The sequence below is a fragment of the Salvelinus fontinalis genome, chromosome 31, assembly GCF_029448725.1.
Source record: "Salvelinus fontinalis isolate EN_2023a chromosome 31, ASM2944872v1, whole genome shotgun sequence".
Classification (NCBI taxonomy): Eukaryota; Metazoa; Chordata; class Actinopteri; order Salmoniformes; family Salmonidae; genus Salvelinus; species Salvelinus fontinalis.
In genome coordinates, this window is record NC_074695.1 from 14,411,000 (window position 1) to 14,437,177 (window position 26,178).

Here is a 26,178-nt window from a genome sequence, read left to right on the forward strand (position 1 = left end):
CGAGTGATTGTGGAGGCCAGGTCATCTGATGCAGCATTCCGTCACTCTCCTACTTGGTAAAATAGCCCTTACACGTCCTGGAGGTGTGTTGGGTCATTGTCCTGTTGAAAAACAAATGATAGTCCCACAAAGTGCAAACCAGATGGGATGGCGTATTGTTGCAGAATGCTGTGGTAGCCATGCTGGTTAAGTGTGCCTTGAATTCTAAAAAAAATCACTGACAGTGTCACCAGCAAAGCACCACCACACCATCACACCTCCTCGTCCATGCTTCACGGTGGGAACCACACATGCGGTGATCATCCGTTCACCTAATCTGCGTCTCACAAAGACACAGCGGTTGGAAACAAAAATCTCAAATTTGGACTCATCAGACCAAATATGAATTGCTCCTCTTTCTTGGCCCAAGCAAGTCTTCTTATTGGTGTCCGTTAGTAGTGGTTTCAAATGCTCAAATGCATTAAGATGGAAAGAAATTCCTCAAATCAACTTTTAACAAGGCACACCTGTTAATTGAAATGCATTCCAGGTGACTACCTCATGAATCTGGTTGAGAGAATGCCAAGAGTGTGCAAAGCTGTCATCAAGACAAAGGGTGGCTACTTTGAAGAATCTCAAATGTAAAATATATTTTGATTTGTTTAACACTTTTTTGGTTACTTCATGATTCCATATGTGTTATTTCATAGTTTTGATGTCGTCACTATTATTCTACAATGTAGAACATAGTAAAAAATAAAGAAAAACCCTGGAATGAGTAGGTGTGTCCAAACTTTTGACTGGTACTGTATATTTAGCCCAGAGCCGTGTGTGTGTGTGTGTGTGTGTGTGTGTGTGTGCGCGCATGTGCTATGCGGGGGGAGGGCCAGGGGGGAGGGTCAGGGGGTAGTGTCTTATAAAGCTGGTGCCGTTACCATTCTCTCTGTGAGAAGCAAGGTATCAGCCTTAGCAGGGTATCCGCCATAGAAGAGTATCAGCCATAGCCGTCTCCTTTCCTTCCTTAGTGCCACCACCTGGTTGGAGTTGAGCCCTGTAGACACCATGTCACATACAAGCATGGATCCAACCAAGATGGGTATCGGTCGGTCTGTCGCCGTGCTGACCTCAGGAGGTGATGCCCAAGGTAAGAAGTCTATGTGTGTGTCATCAGAGAGACAGTGTTGGTGTGTGTGTGTGTGTGACTGCATGCGTCTGTACACATATTTGTGTGTGTGTGTGTGTGTGTGTACGTGTGCTTCAGTATAATAAATATTGATGGTGATTGGGAGCATATACAGTCTGTTCTTTATTATGTCAACTTTACTAACCCAGCACCTGTTATTATGTCAACTTTACTAACCCAGCACCTGTTATTATGTCAACTTTACTAACCCAGCACCTGTTATTATGTCAACTTTACTAACCCAGCACCTGTTATTATGTCAACTTTACTAACCCAGCACCTGTTATTATGTCAACTTTACTAACCCAGCACCTGCTATTAGGTCAACTTTACTAACCCAGCACCTGTTATTATGTCAACTTTACTAAACCAGCACCTGTTATTAGGTCAACTTTACTAACCCAGCACCTGTTATTATGTCAACTTTACTAACCCAGCACCTGTTATTATGTCAACTTTACTAACCCAGCACCTGTTATTAGGTCAACTTTACTAACCCAGCACCTGTTATTATGTCAACTTTACTAACCCAGCACCTGTTATTATGTCAACTTTACTAACCCAGCACCTGTTATTATGTCAACTTTACTAACCCAGCACCTGTTATTAGGTCAACTTTACTAACCCAGCACCTGTTATTATATCAACTTTACTAACCCAGCACCTGTTATTATGTCAACTTTACTAACCCAGCACCTGTTATTATGTCAACTTTACTAACCCAGCACCTGTTATTATGTCAACTTTACTAACCCAGCACCTGTTATTAGGTCAACTTTACTAACCCAGCACCTGTTATTATGTCAACTTTACTAACCCAGCACCTGTTATTATGTCAACTTTACTAACCCAGCACCTGAGTGTACAAACATTAAGGACACCTTCCTAATATTGAGTTGCACCCCCTTTTTCCCTCTGAACAGCCTCAATTTGTTGGGGCATGGACCATTCTTGATACACACGGGATACTGTTGAGCATGAAAAACCCAGCAGCGTTGCAGTTCTTGACACAAACCAGTGCACCTGGCACCTACTACCATACCCCGTTCAAAGGCACTTAAATATTTTGTCTTGGCACACATACACAATCCATGTCTCCTGAGTGGCGCAGCAGTCTAAGGCACTGCATCTCAGTGCTATAGGCATCACTACAAACACCCTGGTCCGATAGGTCCCATAGGGCAATGCACAATTGGCCCAGCGTCGTCCGGGTTTGGCCGATGTAGCCCGTCATTGTAAACAATAATTTCTTCTTATCTGACTTGCCTAGTTAAATAAAAGTTTAATATTTATATATTTTTTTAAATATCTCAATTGTCTCGAGGCTTAAAAATCATCAAACCTTCATTTACAATGATTGAAGTGGATTTAACTAATGCCATCAATAAGGGATCATAAATTTCACCTGGATTCACCTGGTCAGTCTATGTCATGGAAAGAGCAGGCGTTCATAATGTTTTATACACACAGTGTACAAAACATTTTGCAGTTAAATAACTTTTGCGGTTAAATTCCCATGTACCGAATAAAAAATACAAGTTAAATGAGTTTTCTTTTGCATTTTCAACTGTGCTGATGGTTTTGTCACAAAAACTATTGCGTTATCTAGCAAATGTGATCACTCTGGTCTTGGTACATGCGCTCTAGCCAACAGCTGGCAGAGACAGTGGGGGGAGGTTACCTACATTATGACATTATTAGGGATAAGGGATATTATTTGTATTTGTCAAACGGCAGCCAAGCATCGATCATCATGTCACCAGAATATTATATATTTATTGGAAAGGACCATCAAGTTCATCACGTGCACTTTCACCACCCTGTGAAGTTCATCACGTGCACTTTCACCACCCTGTGAAGTTCATCACGTGCACTTTCACCACCCTGTGAAGTTCATCACGTGCACTTTCACCACCCTGTGAAGTTCATCACGTGCACTTTCACCACCATGTAAAGTTCATCACAATTGATTTAATCTGTAGGCTAATAAACTGTATGGTTTCCACTTTCACCACCATGTGAAGTTCATCACAATTGATTTAATCTGTAGACGAATAAACTGTATGGTTTCCACTTTCACCACCATGTGAAGTTCATCACAATTTATTTAATCTGTAGGCTAATAAACTGTATGGTTTCCACTTTCACCACCATGTGAAGTTCATCACAATTGATTTAATCTGTCGACGAATAAACTGCATGCGTTCCCCGAGTCGTAGTGGGAGGACCACACAAAATATCATTGCGTGACTCTAAGTTTACTTCAATATGATGGTAATTATATCAATATTTGAGTGTTAAAGGCTTTTTCTCCCTCCATTTCTCAAATAATTAATTTTAACAGACACAAAATGATCCCATCATGTCCAACACACAAATGATCTGTCGGCATTTATAAAATTCTACCGTAATGTCCTGTTTCCATCACGGATGTTTTTTTTTGTTTTGCTGTTGTACATGTTATGACTTTACACATCCCGTCAGTCGAGGATGCCTGGTCATTCTTTAAAAGTAATATCCTCACCATCTTAGATAAGTATGCTCTGTTCAAAAAATGCAGAACTAAGAACAGATATAGCCCTTGGTTCACTCCAGACCTGACTGTCCTTGACCAGCACAAAAACATCCTGTGGCGGACTGCACTAGCATAGAATAGTCCCCACGATATGCAACTGTTCAGGGAAGTCAGGAACCAATACACAGAGTCAGTCAGGAAAGTAAAGGCTAGCTTTTTCAAGCAGAAATTCGCATCCTGTAGCTCTAACTCCAAAAAGTTTTGGGACACTGTAAAGTCCATGGAGAACAAGAGCACCTCCTCCCAGCTGCCCACTGCACTGAGGCTAGGTAACACGGTCACCACTGTTAAATCCATGATAATCGAAAATTTCAATAAGCATTTCTCAACGGCTGGCCATGCCTTCCTCCTGGCTACTCCAAACTCGGCCAACAGCTCCGCCTCCCCCGCAGCTACTCGCCCAAGCCTCCCCAGCTTCACCCAAATCCAGACAGCAGATGTTCTGAAAGAGCTGAAAGAGCTGCAAAACCTGGACCCGTACAAATCAGCTGGGCTAGACAATCTGGACCCTCTCTTTCTAAAACTATCCGCTGCCATTGTTGCAACCCCTATTACCAGCCTGTTCCAACCTCTTTTTTGTATCGTCCGTGATCCCTATAGATTGGAAAGCTGCCGCGGTCATCCCCCTCTTCAAAGGGGGTGACACCCTAGACCCAAACTGTAACAGACATATATCCATCCTGCCCTGCCTATCTAAAGTCTTCGAAAGCCAAGTTAATAAACAGATCACTGACCATTTCGAATCCCAACGTACCTTCTCCGCTGTGCAATCCGGCTTCCGAGCCGGTCACGGGTGCACCTCAGCCACGCTCAAGCTACTAAACGATATCATAACCGCCATCGATAAAAGACAGTACTGTGCAGCCGTCTTCATCGACCTGGCCAAGGCTTTCGACTCTGTCAATCACCGTATTCTTATCGGCAGACTCAATAGCCTTGCAGAAAGTGTTCAGTGTGTCAAATCAGAAGGCATGTTGTCCGGACCACTGGCAGTCTCTATGGGGGTTCCACAGGGTTCAATTCTCGGGCCGACTCTTTTCTCTGTATATATCAATGATGTCGCTCTTGCTGCTGGCGATTCCCTGATCCACCTCTACGCAGACGGCACCTTTCTGCATACTTCTGGCCCTTCCTTGGACACTGTGCTAACTAACCTCCAAACGAGCTTCAATGCCATACAACACTCCTTCCGTGGCCTCCAACTGCTCTTAAACGCTAGTAAAACCAAATGCATGCTTTTCAACCGTTCGCTGCCCGCACCCGCCCGCCCGACTAACAGTACTACTCTGGATGGTTCTGACCTAGAATATGTGGACAACTACAAATACCTAGGTGTTTGGCTAGACTGTAAACTCTCCTTCCAGACTCATATTTAACATCTCCAATCCAAAATCAAATCTAGAATCGGCTTTCTATTTCGCAACAAAGCCTCCTTCACTCACGCCGCCAAACTTACCCTTGTAAAACTGACTATCCTACCGATCCTCGACTTCGGCGATGTCATCTACAAAATAGCTTCCAACACTCTACTCAGCAAACTGGATGCAGTCTATCACAGTGCCATCCATTTTGTTACCAAATCACCTTATACCACCCACCACTGCGACCTGTCTGCTCTAGTCGGCTGGCCCTCGCTACATATTCGTCGCCAGACCCACTGGCTCCAGGTCATCTACAAGTCTATGCTAGGTAAAGCTCCGCCTTATCTCAGTTCACTGGTCACGATAACAACACCCACCCGTAGCACACGTTCCAGCAGGTATATCTTACTGATCATCCCCAAAGCCAACACCTCATTTGGCCGCCTTTCCTTCCAGTTCTCTGCTGCCAGTGACTGGAACAAATTGCAAAAATCACTGAAGTTGGAGACTTTTATTTCCCTCACCTACTTTAAACATCAACTATCTGAGCAGCTAACCAATCGCTGCAGCTGTACATAGTACATCTGTAAATAGCCCACCCAATCTACCTACCTCATCCCCATACTGTTTTTATTTTATTTTATGCTCTTTTGCACACCAGTATCTCCACTTGCACATCATCATCTGTTCATTCATCACTCCAGTGTTAATCTGCTAAATTGTAATTATTCGCTCCTATGGCCTATTTGTTGCCTACCTCCTCATGCCTTTTGCACACACTGTATATAGAATATCTTTTTCCTACTGTGTCATTGACTTGTTTATTGTGTTATTGGCTTGTTTATTGTTTACTCCATGTGCTGTGTTGTTGTCTGTGTCACACTGCTTTGCTTTATCTTGGCCAGGTCTCAAATGCAAATGAGAACTTGTTCTCAACTAGCCTACCTGGTTAAATAAATGTGAAATAAATAAAAATAATAATAAAAAACACGCATAAAAACTGTGGATGGACATGTGGTTACTAATATATATTCCAATAGTCATCCTCTGGATACTGTAGAGAGAGAGAGATAGGCCTACATTTGGGCCTCTTGACGGGGTAAGGGCTGACTGGTCCTCGGGGCATTGTCTTGGGCCATTTGCCATGCGGCTGGAGGTGACAGAGAGCACATCATTTAGGTCCGAGCCTACACTAGCATTATTCTCTGATGTTGACTGTGAACACCTCCAGCTCTCCCGGTTGAACTGACACAGTGTTAAAGGAGTTTATATCAAACTCAACACCCTGAGTTGAATTAAGAGTTAGGGTTGGAGTTATTCTGTCTGAAGGGCTTCCAAAGCACGCTTAAGGCAGACAAAAACCTGTGAGGACAACTGAGATCAGCTATGCCAGTCAGATGCTGGAGTGGCTTGTCTTCTTGGTCACTTAGTCCCAGGAGCCAGTTGTCAGTTGCAGATGGATGTCTTTGGCTTTTGGCTTTTACCTTCACTGTGGAGGGCAGGGAGGAGGACGTGATAAGTACAGTATGATAGCTATCCTGTACCCTTAGAGCCATGGGACTTTGGGATGTGTAGGTTGACATCCCATACAAATAACCACACTTCTTGGCCATGATTTCACGCCCAGTCATCAGCTAGCATGTAAACAAAGATTTTTTATACACTTAATCTCGGTTAACTGTGATTTGTTCAGATGCTCTATGTCCACAAGAGATTATTATACAGTAGACAGCATCTTCCCCTAGCAGAGTTGCAGAATAATATGTCTATTTATTCTTTACACAACAGTGAACAGATATCCTGGTTATATCCTACGTCACTCTCTTCTTTCACTTGGTCCCTGAACAGCCAGGAAGTGGTAAACATTACAGTATGTCTATAGTATGTCTATAAAAATGTGTATCTAGTATGATGACTGATGTTAATATTGCTGACTTGTATCATTACTAGATGATCCCAATTACAGGGATTCCAAATGTGCCCCCTAACCTTTTCCTTTGAGTCACTGTTATCTCCCGCCTGTTCCTCCTCTGTCTTCCCCTCCGTCTCCCCTTGTGACCCTCTGTCCCCAAAAAAATGTGGGTCTAATTTTAGACCCTCTGACCTTTTTGTGGAATGTCATGGTATGGAGGCTTTCTTCAACAGCTGCTCTGTTGGAACTAGAGACCGTCCTGTCCTTGTTTGTGTATGGAGCAACTACAACACACATAGACGCAAGGGTGCACACACACACACACCGTGGCCTTTACAGTGTTCTGAACATGGAGGGAATATAGAGTAGAGTCAGACAGATCTGTTTACAGACATGACACCCTCTCTATTCTCACTCTGAAAATATGTGCAGGAGCCATTTTGAATGTTATAGCCAAAACACTCTGAACCCAAAACACAAATGTCAAGGGTCTTGATACCCATATGTCCATGCTTGATACGCATGACATCTATGTCTATAAAGCATTGACATATGGGTATAAAGTCACTCTGGAGCTATAAAAGTCATTTTAATGTGTTTAATCATGTGTCATGACTCTCCTGACAGTGGATCAAAGGACCCATCAGCTAGGCAGATGTTTGAAGATAGCCAGGGTCTGTGCCTGTCTTGACACCTTAACACTGGGTTGTAAATTTAGAGAGAACTTTCTCTTCCTTGTCCTGCAGTATTGGAAGACTGAAACGCTCTTTGATACAGAGAGACTTTTGCCGCCAAAACCTTTTTTTCCAAGAGAATGAACAATATTCATAAGATAGGAATGTTAAGAATGGTCCTGGGTGGTCATAAGAATAATCCTGTCACATTGTTTATTATTTTGTGATGTCATTAAGGATGGTGTAACACAGTAACTGTAAGTTAGGAAGGACACACATTCTGTCTGTCAAGTTTACATCTAAAGGTTGTATAAAATATATGATTACATATGAGAATACTTTTGTGAAGATAGCAATGTGGTTTTAGCCTTCTAAATGAGATAATTGTTTTTCATATAAACTTGTGCCCAGTCAGTAACCGCTACCCTAATGAAGTCAGAAGAGCGTGTCAGTGTGATGGAACCACCTTTCCGACCAGAGTGCTTAAAATTACAGAATTAACATGTCAGACCAGCCTGACGGACAGTGTGAGCTGAACATTACAAAATGGTTTAAACGCTACAGACCAGTCTGACAGACAGCGTGAGCTGAACATTGGGAAATGGTGTAAACGCTACAGACCAGCCTGACGGACAGCGTGAGCTGAACGTTATGAAATGGTTTAAACTCTACAGACCAGCCTGACAGACAGCGTGAGCTGAATGTTACAAAATGTTTTCAACTCTACCGACCAGCCGACGTACAGCGCGAGCTGAACGTTTCAAATGGTTAAAACTACATTACCAGACAGCGTGGAGCAGTGGCTACACATTGGCTAAAATGGTGAGACCTGTACATTGTCGGGTTACTACTGGCGTGTATAGTGATTGGCAGCTGAACCCTGAATAATCAACCATTGATACCAAAAGACATGAGACGTTAGTCAACATGTTGAAATGGTGAGAAGCTCTGAAGCTCTCAACACTAGAAGAGAAGATAACCTCACCTAGGAGACCAGAAACATTCACAGTCTGCAGCTGTGCATGTTAAAGAGGTCCTATAGCTTTGAATAAAGACACAAGGTGGGAAGAAGAATCCCCTCAAACAACCTGAAGTAGCTGTTCTACCAAACACTCCACAACCAGGGAAGCTCTACAAAGGACATTGTGACCTCTGGTGGACAAACCAGAGCCTTACAGACATTGACAACTTCACCATAGGAGTCATCGAGTTCAACAGAGATTTAACAACGATCAAGGGTAGCTACGAATAAATATATATATAGCATTTCTAATACGAATGAGCGGTGGTAAGGTGCTAATCCAAGTGTTGTCTCTCTCTCCCTCCCTTTACTTACCCCTCCCTCTCCATATGTGTAACAAGCATACCTCTTTTTTTCTCTTTTTTTTCTCCCCAATTTCGTGGTATCCAATTGGTAGTAGTTAGAGTCTTTTTTTATTTTATTTATTTTTTTATCCCATTTTCTCCCCAATTTTTCGTGGTATCCAATCGCTAGTAATTACTACCTTGTCTCATCGCTACAACTCCCGTACGGGCTCGGGAGAGACGAAGGTCGAAAGCCATGCGTCCTCCGAAGCACAACCCAACCAGCCGTACTGCTTCTTAACACAGCGCGCCTCCAACCCGGAAGCCAGCCGCACCAATGTGTCGGAGGAAACACCGTGTACCTGGCCCCCTTGGCTGGCGCGCACTGCGCCCGGCCCGCCACAGGAGTCGCTGGAGCGCGATGAGACAAGGATATCCCTACCGGCCAAACCCTCCCTACCCCGGACGACGCTATGCCAATTGTGCGTCGCCCCACGGACCTCCTGGTCGCGGCCGGCTGCGACAGAGCCTGGGCGCGAACCCAGAGACTCTGGTGGCACAGTTAGCACTGTGATGCAGTGCCCTAGACCACTGCGCCACCCGGGAGGCCCAGTAGTTAGAGTCTTGTCTCATCACTGCAACTCCCGTACGGACTCGGGGGAGGCGAAGGTCGAGAGCCATGCATCCTCCGAAACACAACCCAACCAAGCCGCATTGCTTCTTGACACAATGCACATCCAACTCGGAAGCCAGCCGCACCAATGTGTTGTAGGAAACACCGTACACCTGGCGACCTGGTCAGTGTGCACTGCGCCCAGCCCGCCACAGGAGTCGCTAGTGCGCGACGAGACGAGACAAGGATATCCCTGCTGGCCAAACCCTCCTTAACCCGGACGACGCTGGGCCAATTGTGCGCCGCCCCATGGGCCTCCCGGTCGCGGCCGGCTGCGACAGACCCAGAGTCTCTGGTGGCACAGCTAGCACTGCGATGCAGTGCCTTAGACCACTGCGCCATCCGGGTTGCCCTGTCATACCTTGTCAGTCCACTAGGGACATTTATCTCATGTAAGTGTGTATGTCTATTCTGTGTCATTATTGAGTTAGTTAATTAATAAATTATGAAATCAATTTGTGTAGTACTGAATATTCAGAAGGGCTAGTGTTCTTGCAGATCCAAGGATTATGCGACGTTCAGAATGAGACTGATGAGGTAATCATTCATAATTGACTGTTATTGATGTAAGAGATATCTGTATATCTTTAGAGTTTAAGTCGGGAGATAGTAACTCGTTAAACAACTTTTCCCGTGGTGCCCCAAATTCCTAATGAGTTAATTGTTACGTGATTCATTTAATCAAGTAACAATTAAACGTAGTTAATTTATAAAATAAATAACAGTTATCAGATTAATGATAGTCACGTCACAACAGATGACAACCCTGAATCCAAACGTAATCTTGATTGTAAACTTGATTAAGTATAAATGTTAGCACTGGTGAAACGGGTTGTTTTACGCCATAACTGCTGTTCTGCCAATGTGAGCTGTGTGTGTGTGTGTGTGTGTGTGTGTGTGTGTGTGTGTGTGTGTGTGTGTATATATGTCACTGTGAACTTTGACAAGCTATTCTTTTTTGTGCAGTGCATTGACCCTCAGGGCAACGCTTTACTGGAAGGTGTAAGGCTTTATAACTTGTTATATGCATATACGAGCCTTCAGTCAGTCCTGAAAACCCCATGTTTGTCTGTCTGTGTCTCTCAGGTATGAACGCGGCTGTGAGGGCCACAGTCAGAGTTGGTCTCTACACTGGAGCCAAAGTCTACTTTGTTCATGAGGTAAAGACATGCAGTAGAATAGAATACAATCACAATCACAGTTCTGTGATTCAAGTTTATACACTTGATAATGTGTTGTCTATCATTGCTGATCACCCAAAGTATAGTGTCTTCTACTATTAATTCATTCCTGATCTGACTGAAGGTTTAAGAAAGTCACAGCCCAAAAATAGATTCTAGCACATACCACATAGAGAGCAAAGTTGTGTCGCTGCAGGAGCATGCTGTTGTCTCCCATCTCAGAAGGCAGTGTTCCTCGTGGGTGAAACCACGTTGAAGATAATAGTTTGTATTTGTGTTGATGATGTGTGTCTCCAGGGTTACCAGGGTCTGGTGGACGGAGGAGACAACATCAAACTGGCCACATGGGAGAGTGTGTCCATGATGCTGCAACTGGTGAGTCCTGTTATAAGACTCTCACAACCATTGATGCCAATACAGGAGTCAGGACACAACTGTCATAAACTGCCACTGTCTAGAGAGGGTATTACAGTAAATGAATGACAAGAAACCAAGAGTTCTGCTTTATTTGAATATTAGAGACAGATACAGACTCACAACCAAGAGTGTTCATAGATGGTGATGATGATGACGATGATGCCTACTGTAACTAAGAGAGAACAGGGGTCGGCTCCAGTAACACAAACTGACCTCTGCGCACACAGAGTATGTGGATTGAGTTGGGACCTGGCCAGGTGCCATGGGAAGATCAAAGCAGGGTGTGATTACAGAGCTGCTCTTTCCTGATAGCCTGACATATTCTCAGTAACAGAAGACAGTGTTCAAACCGACCTAATGTTGAGGGCAGGACGAGATGCAAGATTCACACGCATCACTGAATAGCATATAATGACATATTCCGAAAAATCCTTGATGTTTCGGCCATTGGGCCTTCACTGTAGTATGTACAAATAACTGTAGTATAATTACTGTAGTAAAAGAAAACTTGTAATACTATATTAATTAATGTCGAGTTTTGCAGACTGTACTATACTGCAGTATTTCATGTAGTGTTTTGCAGACTGTACTATACCATAGTATTTTATGTAGTGTTTTGCAGACTGTACTATACCATAGTATTTTATGTAGTGTTTTGCAGACTGTACTATACCATAGTATTTTATGTAGTGTTTTGCAGACTGTACTATACCATAGTATTTTATGTAGTGTTTTGCAGACTGTACTATACCATAGTATTTTATGTAGTGTTTTGCAGACTGTACTATACCATAGTATTTTATGTAGTGTTTTGCAGGCTGTACTATACCATAGTATTTTATGTAGTGTTTTGCAGACTGTACTATACCATAGTATTTTATGTAGTGTTTTGTAGACTGTACTATACCATAGTATTTGCTGTAGTGTTTTTGAGGACATTACTGTAGTATTTACTGTAGTGTTTTGGTTTTGTTATATTTGACATAGAAGTGGTGGCTTTCTCCTTCAGGAAACCTACTGGAGAAATACTAAAAGAGCACGTTTTCTTTAGCTAGCAGGCAGGCAGGCAAGCCGGCGGGCGGGCAGGCGGGCAGGCAGGCGGGCGGGCGGGCGGGCAGGCAGGCAGGCAGGCAGGCAGGCAGGCGGGCGGGCGGGCGGGCGGGCAGGCAGGCGGGCGGGCAGGCGGGCGGGCAGGCGGGCAGGCGGGCGGGCGGGCGGGCGGGCGGGCGGGCGGGCGGGCGGGCAGGCAGGCAGGCAGGCGGGCAGTTCAGGGCTTCTGCTCTTTTCTATAACCTGTAGGAACACAAAATATGGTCTATACTTGCCATGTAGGTTTCTCACTTATGCGTGACAGATTGCTATATGGGGGAGGGGAATTTGCAGGGTATATACAAATTAAATACTGTAGTATTTACTATAGTTTAAAAGTGTAGTGTTTTTACAAATAATACTTTAGTATTTACTATAGTTTAAAAAGTGTAGTGTTTTTACATATAATACTTTAGTATTTACTATAGTATTCTACAGTATTGCACCAGTCTGAGGGACTTTGTCTTTCTTCTGATTCAATGAGTCTCTCTCTACCAGGGGGGCACGGTCATCGGCAGTGCCCGCTGCATGGACTTCAGAGCCAGGGAGGGCCGCATGAAGGCTGCCCTGAACTTGGTCAAGCTGGGTATCACCAACCTGTGTGTGATCGGGGGTGACGGTAGTCTAACCGGAGCTAACCAGTTCAGGACGGAGTGGTCCACTCTGCTGGTCGACCTGGTCAAAGCCGGTAAGGCTGACAAACCCCACGGGGACCATGGAAAACACCTAAGAACTGGGAAGGGTCACAATAAAATCTACGTCCACATGGAAACACTTCATTGAAAGTGGATAGTTCATTGAAATTGGATAGTTCATTGAAATTGGATAGTTCATTGAAATTGGATAGTTCATTGAAATTGGATAGTTCATTGAAAGTACAAAATGCTTCTTTATTATTAAGACCCAATACAGGGTTTATTTAGTTAACCACTGATGCAGTTTCAGCATTCTTTGTCATTTATTTTTACCATAAAACAATTTGAGCGATCCCAGATACACCAGATAGCCTGGCTACATTGGTGGAATTGCTGTTGAATATAACTGACAGAAGTGTGGGACTTCTCTGTCTCCAGGTAAGATCAGTGATGACGAGGCCAAGACGTCGTCCCACCTCAACATAGTTGGCATGGTGGGTTCTATCGACAATGACTTCTGTGGCACAGACATGACCATCGGGACAGACTCCGCCCTCCACCGCATCATAGAGGTGGTGGATGCCATCACCACGACCGCACAGAGGTGAGGAGAGGAGAGGTCATCGCTGTCACACACGTTTGCAGCCGTGCGCTCATGCATACAGACGCCCGCACACACTGTTTCTGTTGTCTCTTTGGCACCTGGTTTATAACAAAGAGGTTTCCTCTGTTGTTCTCTTCAGTCACCAGAGGACCTTTATCCTGGAGGTGATGGGTAGACACTGTGGCTACCTGGCCCTGGTGACTGCTCTGGCTTGCGGTGCTGACTGGGTGTTCATCCCAGAGATGCCCCCAGATGAGGGATGGGAGGGGCATCTGTGCAGAAGACTGTCTGATGTATGTTTACAATCACAGACAGACTGACACTAGCCTTCTGGACAGGATTCTCTCCTCCTCTTCTCTTCTTCTCTTTTCCTATTCTCCTCTTCTCTACTCTTCTTCTCTTCTCCTCTTCTCTACCCTTCTTCTCTTCTCTTCTTCTCCTCTTCTCTACTCTTCTTCTCCTCTTCTCTACCCTTCTTCTCTTCTCCTCTTCTCCTCGTCTCTTCTCCTCGTCTCTACTCTTCTCCTATTCTCCTCTTCTTCTCCTCTTCTCTACTCTTCTTCTCTACTCTTCTTCGCTTCTTCTTCTTCTCCTCCTCTTCTTCTTCTTCTCTTATTCTCTTCTCCTCTACTCCTCTTCATCTCTTATTTTCTATTTTCTTCTCCATATTGAAGTACTTTTTAAATACAACACATTACACCACAATCTTTCATTCCAGTTATCTGTTTCCACCCTTGGTACCTAATCACCAAGCTGACGTCTTGTGTCTCTGACAGCAAAGGGCCAGAGGATGTCGTCTGAATGTGATCATTGTGGCAGAGGGAGCGATGGGCAGAGATGGAAAACCCATCGGCTCTGAAGACATCAAGAAGGTCAGCAAGCTCTCCCTCATATTACTGTACCTAGCAGTTCAAATGGTTTTGTTTGCTTGTTTGTTAAGACCTCTTTTAGAGTAGTCTTGTCCATTTCCCAAATATTACCTCAGAGTTAAAGCACTAATATTCTACTGCGTCATCTACCAGGGTTTGAATAAGGTTAAACTGTCAGTTGCTAGCAGCTCTCTGTGTGTTCACGTTTGTAGTTGGTGGAGAAGAATTTGGGCTTTGACACCCGTACCACTGTCCTGGGACACGTGCAGAGAGGCGGTACCCCCTCCGCCTTCGACAGAATCCTGGTAGGTATCTCTCTCTCTTTCTCTATTTCACCCTGTCTCTTTCACCCTCTCTCTCTCTCTCTCTTTCTCTCTCTTTATGCGTATGAGCAAAAGCATGTCTGACTGTGTAATGTGATGTGCATGTGTGTGTAATGGTGTGTAAGTGTGTGTGTGTGTTCTTCCCAATCCCCATTGCAGCAGGATTTGTGTGGAGGCTGTGTTGGTGTGTGTGTGTCTCTCTAACCCTGGTGTGTTGTGATTATGTCTGACTGTGGTGTCTCTCTAACCCTGGTGTGTGTTCTCCCCTAGGGCAGCAGGATGGGTGTGGAGGCTGTGATGGCCCTGTTGGAGGCCACTCCAGAGACCCCGGCCTGTGTGGTCAGTCTGTCCGGTAACCAGGCTGTCAGGCTACCCCTCATGGAATGTGTCCAAGTGGTCAGTATCAGTAACTAAGCCCCATCAACTGTTGTATGTGTGCCATTCTAATGGGTTCACCTATATCTGAGCACTCACCCCCCCCCCCCCCCCCCCCCCCGCCCCCCCACCCTCTCTGTCTCCTCAGACTAAGGATGTGACTACTGCCATGGCTGAGAATAGATGGGAGGATGCTATCAAGCTCAGAGGAAAGTAAGAACACTAGCCTACTTTTACCAATCTAGCAATGTCTTCACTGTTACTGAAACTACTCAGTCGGATGTTACATCACTGTTTTTGTTGGCCCTGTCCAGGAGCTTTGAAAACAACTGGAACACATACAAGATGCTAGCCCACATCAACCCTCCAGATACTAAGGTGAGGGACAACACCTACACAATTAACACATGAGTTGCATTAAATTAGTTACAAAACGAGAGCACGAACAGATCAATATGTCACCATTCTCTCCTCTCTTCTCCTCTCTTCTCCTCTCCTCTCCTCTCCTCTCCTCTCCTCTCCTCTCCTCTCCTCTCATCTACTCTCCTCTCCCCTTCTCTCCACCTCCACCTCTCCTCTCACCTTCTCTCCTCTCCTGTTCTCTCCAACTCTCCCCTGTCTCCACCTATCCTCTCCTCTTCACTCCACCTCTCCTCTCCTCCCCTCCTCTCCCCTTCTTTCCTCTTCTCTCCACCTCTCCTCTCCCCCTCTTCTCTACCTCTTCTTTCCCCTTCTCTCCTCCTGCACCTCTCCTCTCACCTTCTCTCCACCTCCACCTATCCTCTTCTCTCCACCTATCCTCTCCTCTCCCCTTCTCTCCACCTATCCTCTCCTCTCCCCTTCTCTCCACCACTTCTCTCCTCTTCTCTCCACCTCTCTTCTTCTCTCCACCTCTCCCCTCCAGAGCAACATTAATGTGGCCATAGTTAACGTCGGTGCCCCCTGTGCTGGTATGAATGCTGCCGTGCGTTCTGCAGTGAGGATTGGAATCATTCAGGGACACAATATGCTGGCCGTTCATGATGGGTTTGAGGGTCTCGCTCACGGAAATGTACGTACACATTACTAACTATGCACTGCACACTACGTAGAGCCCATTCGTCTCAGCCTAAACTCCTCTTTTGATCAGGGCCTGTACTCATAAAGCATCTCAGAGTAGGCGTGCTGATCTAGGATCAGGTCCCTTTTGTCCATTTAATCCTATACATTATGGTATATAAGGCTGGGATGCTTTGTGATTACAGAACCAGGTCATCTATAATCTAAAGATAGAACAAGGCCTGGTACAGTAACTCTTGTCCAGTGAAGCTTGAAACCTCTGACCCCTGATCTTTACCCCTTGACCAGATTGAGCCCATCACCTGGACAGGAGTGTCAGGCTGGACTGGGAAGGGAGGCTCTGAGTTGGGCACCAAGAGGTATTACATCACATCTCTTTTACTACTCAGTTTGTATTGTCAACTGGGGTGGAACCAATGATTTATATATACACTAGATGACTGACAGGTGTCTTGTTTTGAAGCCACTGCGCCTCCATCTTGGCATTGCCTACAATAGTAAAAATTATATCTCTACTTGTGTTTACCATGTTTATTCTATTACAGACACCTTAATGCATACCTTTAAATTATTTTATGCGAGCTAAACATAAAAATACAAATGAAAAAATATATTAAAACATTTTCCTTATAGTATAATATTTTGAAAGTACTAATGTTACTGTCCCCACTGCAACAAAAAAAAAGATTTTGTCCTTGAAACGTTTAATTAAAATAGAGCTAGCCAGCTTGTAGTCCTAAAACACATATATCAGTTACCTCTGTTTTGTTCAGACATCCTAATGGTAAAATTGAATGTGGAAAAAATAGTGGTTTTGAAAATAAGGTCTGAGGTTAACACAGGCTTAGGAGATCTTCTATGTTTTGTTCTATTAGATAATAGCAATCAGTTAACATGACCTTTATGATGCCTTTATGTGATGTATGTGTTTTTTATTACTATGTACACTACCAGTCAAAAGTTTTAGAACACCTACTCAATCAAGGGTTTTCTTTATTTTACTATTTTCTACATTGTAGAATAATAGTAAAGACATCAAAACTATGAAGAAATACACATGGAATCATGTAGGAACCAAAAAAGTGTTAAACAAATCGAAATATATTTTATATTTGAGATTCTTCAAAGTAGCCACTTTTTGCCTTGATGACAGCTTTGCACACTCTTGGCATTCTCTCAACCAGCTTCACCTGAAATGCTTTTCCAACAGTCTCAAAGGAGTTCCCACATATGCTGAGCACTTGTTGTCTGCTTTTCCTTGACTCTGCGGTCCAATTCATCCCAAACCATCTCGATTTGGTTGAGATCGGGTGATTGTGGAAGCCAGGTCATCTGATGCAACACTCTATCACTCTCCTACTTGGTAAAATAGCCCTTACACAGCCTGAAGGTGTGATGGGTCATTGTCCTGTTGAAAAACAAATGATAGTCCCACTAAGCCCAAACTAGATGGGATGGCGTATCGCTGCAGAATGCTGTGGTAGCTGTGCTGGTTAAGTGTGCCTTGAATTATAAATAAATCATAGTGTCACCAGCAAAGCACCCACCCACCATAACACCTCCCCCTCCATGCTTTACGGTGGGAAATGCACATGTGGAGATCATTCGTTCATCCACACTGCGTCTCACAAAGACACGGTTGGAACCAAAAATCTCCAATTTGGACTCCAGACCAAAGAACAAGTTTCCACCGGTCTAATGTCCGTGTTTCTTGGCCCAGCAAGTCTCTTCTTCTTCTTGGTGTCCTTTAGTGGTGGTTTCTTTGCTGCAATTCGACCATGAAGGCCTGATTCACGCAGTCTCCTCTGAACAGTTGATGTTGAGATGTGTCTGTTACTTGAACTCTGAAGCATTTATTTGGGCTTCAATTTCTAAGGATGGTAACTCCAATGAACTTCCTCTGCAGCAGAGGTAACTCCTGGTCTTCCATTCCTGTGGCGGTCCTCATGAGAGCCAGTTTCATCATAGCGCTTGATGTTTTTTGCTACTGCACTTGAAGAAACTTTCAAAGTTCTTGAAATTTTCCAGATTGACTGACCTTCATGTCTTAAAGTAATGATGGACTGTCGTTTCTCTTTGCTTATTTGAGCTCTTCTTGCCATAATATGGACTTGGTCTTTTACCAAATAGGGCTATCTTCTGTATACCACCCCTACCTTGTCACAACACAACTGATTGACTCAAACACATTAAGACGGAATAAAATTCCACAAATTAACTTTTAAGAAGGCACATATGTTAATTGAAATGCATTCCAGGTGACTACCTCATGAAGCTGGTTGAGAGAAATCTGTGCAACGCCGTCACCAAGGCAAAGGGTGGCTATTTGAAGAATCTCAAATATAAAATATATTTTGATTTGTTTAACACTTTTTACTGGTAGTGTAAATTCCCCATAATTCCCAAAAAGTGACGTTAGCTGATAAAGATTATCTCATTGAACAAAACATATAAGATCTCCTAAGCCTGTGTTTACCACAGACCTTATTTTCCGCCGTTTATCCAAAAACGTCATTCAATTTTCTCATAGGCTTTGGCCAATGAACTGTGTTGGAGTTAGTGCCTACAAAAAGACACCATTACTATTTCTCTATATACTGTAGAATCCCATTTATTCCTATGGAGGACTGCTCCTACCGGGGAGGGACAATATGGCCGACCGTTGGCTTCAAAGCCTCTCATTGGCCAATACATAGCATCAGCAATCCAGGATTTATGTAAAAACGTACTAATATTTTTTTGAGCAGAGATTAAAAAATATAAACCCTTCCCCTGCTTGTGAGTACTGTATATCACTGATGTTTCACACAATATAACTGATGTCTGTTTCTTTATTTGAAGAGTCCTGCCTTCTAAGTACATTGAGGAAATCAGCTTGACTATTGCTAAGTTCAATATCCACTCTCTGGTAATAATTGGAGGGTTTGAGGTAAGATTCTGAAGACTGAAGACCCCATCACATGCATGTCTTCTTTGATATGTGGTTGTCTTACCTACTTCAGAACATTAAATTGAATTTGATAAATTACTAAGGTGTAAATGTAATGTCTAACCACAAAACCACAAAAGACAAATAAGCCCGGTACCTCAGTAGTGTCCCCACTGCTGCGCTTCCCCTCCTCTCACCTTTCTCTCAAAATCGAATCAAATTTTATTTGTAACATGCTTCGTAAACATCAGGTCTAGACTCTCCCCTCCTCCTGTCCCCTCGCCAGGCGTTTATGGGTGGTCTGGAGCTGGTGACAGCCAGGGAGAAGTATGAGGAGCTGTGCATTCCCATGGTGGTCATCCCCGCCACTGTCTCCAACAACGTACCCGGCTCCGACTTCAGCATTGGAGCTGACACCGCCCTCAACACCATCACCTCGGTCAGTACCGTAATACATCAACACTATTAACTTCTTCATTACCGTAGGTCAGTACCATAATACATCAACACCTTCACCTAGGTCAGTACCATAATACATCAACACCATCACCTAGGTCAGTACCGTAATACACCAACGCCATCACCTAGGTCAGTACTGTAATACATCAACACCTTCACCTAGGTCAGTACTGTAATACATGAACACCAGCACCTAGGTCAGTACCATAATACATCAACACCTTCACCTAGGTCAGTACCATAATACATCAACACCATCACCTAGGTCAGTACCATAATACATCAACACCATCACCTAGGTCAGTACTGTAATACATCAACACCATCACCTAGGTCAGTACCGTAATACATCAACACCATCACCTAGGTCAGTACTGTAATACATCAACACCATCATCTTGGTCAGTACCGTAATACATCAACACCATCACCTAGGTCAGTACTGTAATACACCAACACCATCACCTAGGTCAGTACTGTAATACACCAACACCATCACCTAGGTCAGTACTGTAATACATCAACACCATCACCTAGGTCAGTACTGTAATACATCAACACCATCACCTAGGTCAGTACTGGAATACATCTACACCATCACCTAGGTCAGTACTGGAATACATCAACACCATCACCTAGGTCAGTACTGTAATACATCAACACCATCACCTAGGTCAGTTCTGTAATACATCAACACCATCACCTAGGTCAGTACCGTAATACATCAACACCATCACCTAGGTCAGTTCTGTAATACATCAACACCATCACCTAGGTCAGTACTGTAATACATCAACACCATCACCTAGGTCAGTACTGTAATACATCAGCACCATCATCTTGGTCAGTACTGTAACATACCAAATCATCCTCTTGGTCAGTACTGGAATACATCAACACCATCACCTAGGTCAGTACTGTAATACATCAGCACCATCATCTTGGTCAGTACTGTTATACAGCAACACCATCCCCATAACATCACCAACATCTGGTTTGTGTTCAGTAGGGAGAAAATGTTTTAAAAATGTGAGGTGCTGCTGTACCTGAACTTGTCCCGTAAGAAAAGAAATGTTCAATTCTCCATTGCAAAACATTTTCCTATGATGTGAGTCACACATCACATCACCCAACTCAATGCCACAGTCCAAACCATAACTATCACATTCTGTAACACCTGTGAGACCTGCCTAAAATGTATGTAGCGTCTGTCTTCAACTGAAGCAATTTAATATGTGCTTTAACTGTCAACAAATGAATCATCACTATGCCCCTATCCTCGCTACCCTCACTTTCGCTTCTTCCCTCTCTTGATTCCTGATTCCCCTTTAACAGACCTGTGACAGGATCAAGCAGTCAGCAGCAGGCACCAAGCGTCGTGTGTTCATCGTCGAGACCATGGGAGGGTACTGTGGTTACCTGGCTACCATGGCTGGTCTGGCTGCAGGGGCCGATGCTGCATACATCTATGAGGACAAGTTTGGAATCAGGGACCTCGAGGTGAGATGATGGATACACTCTCTCTCTCTCTCTCTCTCTCTCTCTCTCTCCCTCTCCCTCTCCCTCTCCCTCTCCCTCTCCCGCTCTCGCTCTCGCTCTCGCTCTCGCTCTCGCTCTCGCTCTTGCTCTCCGATGACATTGCGAGGTTTAGACACAGTGAACATAAACAACACTACAGTATGCCAGGTTGTGAAAATCTTTGGACCTCAGGACTGGGGTCTGAACAAATGGTTCAGAGCTTCTGCTCTTTTCTATAACCTGTAGGAACACAAAATATGGTCTATACTTGCCATGTAGGTTTCTCACTTATGCGTGACACAGATTGCTATATGGGGGAGGGGAATTTGCAGGGTATATACAAATTAAATACTGTAGTATTTACTATAGTTTAAAAAAGTGTTGGGTTTTTGCGGACATTACTGTAGTATTTACTACAGTGTTTTTTTTGCATATAATACTTTAGTATTTCTATAATATTCTACAGTATACTACAACATTATATAGTAAGTACTACAAATGATCGAGAGAAAAAGTTTAGACCCACCTACTCATTCCAGGGTTTTTCTTTATTTGTACTATTTTTTACATTGTAGAATAATAGTGAAGAGTTCAAAACTATGAAATAATACATATGGAATCATGTAGTAACCAAAAAAAGTGTTAAACAAATCAAAATATATTTTAGATTCTTCAAAGTAGCCACCCTTTGCCTTGATGACAGCCTTGCACACCTGTTTTTGCCATATATCTTCCAACTGTGCTGTGATACTTCACAAAAGTTCTGAACCTTTCTATTCTCATAGCTCCTACAGAATGTAAATCAAAGATACAATATTTTGCTAAAAGTATTATTATATTATTGATTGATTGACTATGACTTTTCAAATTACCCAGTATTGCTGTCTGCAGAGTTAGCTCCAGGTAAATGTTTCAATTCTTCAGCCATTCCTGGACCTGTGACCAAAAACAAGTTACATATGGACAGTACCAAAATAAATGATCTAATGACTCTGTCACTTTGCAGCAGAATCTGCAGAGCTGGGAAGGTTGTATCCCCTGTATATATAACATTCTATTGGTTGCAAGAATTTTGTATAATAATTTAAATTGAACAATACTAAGTTTTGAATCCGGCGTCATTTTGCATATCAGTTCAGAAACCATGTGCCATGGAATCAGTACATCGAAAATCTCTTCCCAACTATTTTGCAATCTATATGGCACAGCTGCCAATTTTTTGGTCCTTAAATTAAACTGGTATATTTTTCTACCAATTTTGGTCTTTAAATGCGGGAAGACACATTTCAGTTGAAGGCATTCAGTTGTACAACTGACTAGGTATCCCCCTTTCCCTTTCCCTAATTGCATCTAGAAGTTCCTCTTCTGTGATTTTTCCTTCACACGAGTCTTTCTGTACAGCTTTTAACTTTACATTATTAATACAAAAAAAATCCATACAATTATCTTCGGTGAGTGGAGATGGAGGATACTGAAACAAAAACATATTTTTTGGCGAATCATCGGTGACTGTAACAAGTTTCAGTAAATTATTTTTGGTAGCATTTCTATTTTGAAGATTAAAAAATGATTTGGTGTCCCCATATTCAATCCAGTTCACTTTATTTTTATAATATATTACGCTGGATCTTTCTTGAATAAGTTCCTCCATTTCTTTTTGTTTTTCCTATTAACTTATTATGAGCCTCTATGGTACAGTTCTTATTGCTATCTAACTGTACTGTTAGTCCTTCCATTTCCTTTGTTAATATGGACTCTTATGACCTAAATTGCTTTTGCTTTAGAGATGAGTACTGAATTGCATGGCCTCTAAAGCAACATTTAAAGGTGTCCCATACAATAAGGGGATCTGCTGTACCTATGTTATGTTGGCAGCACCTTAATTGGGGAGGACGGGCTCGTGGTAATGGCTGGAGCGGAATCAGTGGAATGGTATCAAATACATCAAGCATATGGTTTCCATGTGTTTGATGTCATTCCATTTGTGCCTTTCCTGACATTGTTATGAACTGTCCTCCCCTCAGCAGCCTCCACTGGCATGTAGTATAGTATTCTACAGTATACTACAGTTTACTATATCATTCTATAGTAAGTATTGTAGTATTCTATAGTGTAAAATGTAGTATTTCTTCATGTGAGCACTGTCAATAAATGTTCATTGAACATGATTTCTAAGGCTTAATCTGTCTGGGAAACCAACATGTTATGGTTTTCCTATATATAATTATTGACGATAGAAACTGGCCTCGATATGAAAGTAAACATGACATGAATGTTTAAAGCTTTCCTCTATATAAAAGTAAACATTATATAAATATTTGTAGGTTTCCTCTAAATCAAAATAAAATAAAATAAAATTGTATTTGTCACATGTGGTTAATACAACAGGTGTAGACCTTACCATGAAATGCTTACTTACAAGCCCTTAACCAACAATGCAGTTTTATTAAGAAAATAGAGTTAAGAAAATATTTATTAAATAAAGTAAAGTAAAAAAATTACATTCAATTAAAAGTCACACAATAAAATAACTATCATGAGGCTATATACAGGGGGTACCGGTACCGAGTCAATGTACGGGGGTACAGGTTAGTCGAGGTTATTTGTACATGTAGGTTGGGGTAAAGTGACTATGCATAGATAATAAACAGAGAGTAGCAGCAGTGTAAAAACAATGGGGGCGTGGGTATCAATACAAATTGTCCAGGTGGCCATTTGATGAATTGTTCAGCAGTCTAATGGCTTGGGGGTAGAAGCTGTTAAGGAGCCTTTGAAACCTAGACTTAGCGCTCCAGTACCGCTTGCCGTGCAGTAGCAGAGAGCACAGTCTATGACTTGGGTGACTGGAGTCTTTGACAATTGTTTTGGGCCTTCCTCTGACACAGTCTAGTATATAGGTCCTGGATGGCAGGAAGCTTGGCCCCAGTGATGTACTTGGCCGTACGCACTACCCTCTGTAGCGCCTTATGGTCGGATGCCGAGCAGTTGCCACACCAGGCAGTGATGCAACCGGTCAGGATGCTCTCAATGGTGCAGGTGTATAACTTTTTGAGCATTTGAGGACCCATGCCAAATCTTTTCAGTCTCCTGAGGGGCAAAAGGCATTGTCATTCGCTCTTCACGACTTTCTTGGACCATGATAGTTTGTTGGTGATGTGGACACCAAGGAACTTGAAACTCTCGACCCGCTCCACTACAGCCCTGTCGATGTGAATGGGGGAGTTCGGCCCTCCTTTTCCTGTAGTCCACAATCATCTCCTTTGTCTTGCTCACGTTGAGGGAGAGGTTGTTGTCCTTCCACCACACTGCCAGGTCCTGGCCTCCTCCCAATAGGCTGTCTTATCGTTGTCGATGATCAGGCCTACAGTACCACCGTAGTGTCGTCAGCAAATTTATTGATGGTGTTGGAGTCGTGATTGGCCACACAGTCGTGATTGGCCACACAGTCGTGATTGGCCACACAGCCGTGATTGGCCACACAGTCGTGATTGGCCACACAGTCGTGATTGGCCACACAGTCGTGATTGGCCACACAGTCGTGATTGGCCACACAGCCGTGATTGGCCACACAGCCGTGATTGGCCACACAGTCGTGATTGGCCACACAGTCGTGATTGGCCACACAGTCGTGATTGGCCACACAGTCGTGATTGGCCACACAGTCGTGATTGGCCACACAGTCGTGATTGGCCACACAGCCGTGATTGGCCACACAGCCGTGATTGGCCACACAGTCGTGATTGGCCACACAGTCGTGAGCGAACAGGGAGTACAGGAGGGGACTAAGTATATATTATACAAATGATTATAGGATTCCTATATATAAAAGTATACATGATAGGAATGTTTAGAGGTTTCCTCTATATAAAAGTATACCTTACATAAATGTGTCCTGACTGACTGGCTTCGGTTTACAGATGAACGTAGAGCATCTCGTGCAGAAGATGAAGACAGACGTGAAGAGAGGTTTGATTCTCAGGTGGGTTTCATTGAAGCACTCATTTATTTATTCAGTCATCCATTTATTTATTCATTCATTTATTTATTCATTCATCTAGATCTCAATCTGCCATACTTGTACTTTTCCAAAACTCTCTCCCTCTTACCCTCTCCCTGTTTCTGTCCCTCTCATTTACATGTTACATTTTTGGCATTTAACAGATGCTCTTATCCAGAGTGATTTCCTTAGTGGGCCCATAAAAAGTTAAATGGGATTCCATTGCATTTTCAACTCTACAAATGGTCGTCTCAAAAACTGTTGTGTTATATAGCAAATGTGCCCACTCTGGTTGCAAATGTGCTCTAGCCAACAGCCCGCAAATATAGGCTAGCCTACTGTACATGATGAGATTATTAGGGATAAGAGCTATATTCATTTTATTTGTCAAACTGCAGCCAAGCATCGATCATCATGTCACCAGAATATTATATATTTATTGGAAAGGACCATCAAGCTCATCACGTGCACTTTCACCACCCTGTGAAGTTCATCACAATGTATTTAATCTGTAGCCTAATAAACTGTATGCTTTCCCCAATCGTAGTGGGAGGACCACACAATACAGTTGAAGTCGGAAGTTTACATACACCTTAGCCAAATACATTTAAACTCAGTTTTTCACAATTCCTGACATTTAATCCTAATAAAGAGTCCCTGTCTTAGGTCAGTTAGGATCACCACTTTTTTTAAATGTGAAATGTCAGAATAATAGTAGAGAGAATTATTTATTTCAGCTTTTATTTCTTTCATCACATTCCCAGTGGGTCAGAAGATTACATACACTCAATTAGTATTTGGTAGCATTGCCTTTAATTTGTTTAACTTGGGTCAAACGTTTCGGGTAGTCTTCCATAAGCTTCCCACAATAAGTTGGGTGAATTTTGGCCCATTCCTCCTAACAGAGCTAGTGTAACTGAGTCAGGTTTGTAGGACTCCTTGCTTGCACACACTTTTTCAGGTCTGCCCACAAATTTTCCATGGGATTGAGGTCAGGGCTTTGTGATGGCCACTCCAATACCTTGACTTTGTTGTCCTTAAGCCATTTTGCCACAACTTTG

At 43.2% G+C, this 26,178-nt stretch overlaps 1 protein-coding gene and 1 pseudogene across 1 annotated transcript in view; one reads left to right on the forward strand and one right to left on the reverse strand.

Moving 5' to 3' along the window:
- Positions 1-937: 937 nt before the first annotated feature.
- Positions 938-26,178, forward strand: part of LOC129829613 (ATP-dependent 6-phosphofructokinase, muscle type-like) — a 33,157-nt gene continuing 7,916 nt past the window's right edge. Inside the window, exons 1-17 of the mRNA XM_055891404.1 lie at positions 938-1,123; positions 10,749-10,822; positions 11,141-11,218; positions 12,848-13,037; positions 13,423-13,588; positions 13,728-13,881; positions 14,365-14,460; positions 14,670-14,762; positions 15,051-15,176; positions 15,304-15,368; positions 15,470-15,533; positions 16,060-16,206; positions 16,503-16,573; positions 19,056-19,143; positions 19,430-19,582; positions 20,938-21,102; positions 25,038-25,099. Of these exons, the coding sequence (XP_055747379.1) occupies positions 1,042-1,123; positions 10,749-10,822; positions 11,141-11,218; positions 12,848-13,037; positions 13,423-13,588; positions 13,728-13,881; positions 14,365-14,460; positions 14,670-14,762; positions 15,051-15,176; positions 15,304-15,368; positions 15,470-15,533; positions 16,060-16,206; positions 16,503-16,573; positions 19,056-19,143; positions 19,430-19,582; positions 20,938-21,102; positions 25,038-25,099 (1,874 nt within the window). The 5' untranslated portion in view covers positions 938-1,041. The remainder of the gene's footprint in view (positions 1,124-10,748; positions 10,823-11,140; positions 11,219-12,847; positions 13,038-13,422; positions 13,589-13,727; positions 13,882-14,364; positions 14,461-14,669; positions 14,763-15,050; positions 15,177-15,303; positions 15,369-15,469; positions 15,534-16,059; positions 16,207-16,502; positions 16,574-19,055; positions 19,144-19,429; positions 19,583-20,937; positions 21,103-25,037; positions 25,100-26,178) is intronic.
- On the reverse strand, positions 12,252-12,308 carry LOC129830474 (U7 small nuclear RNA; annotated as a pseudogene).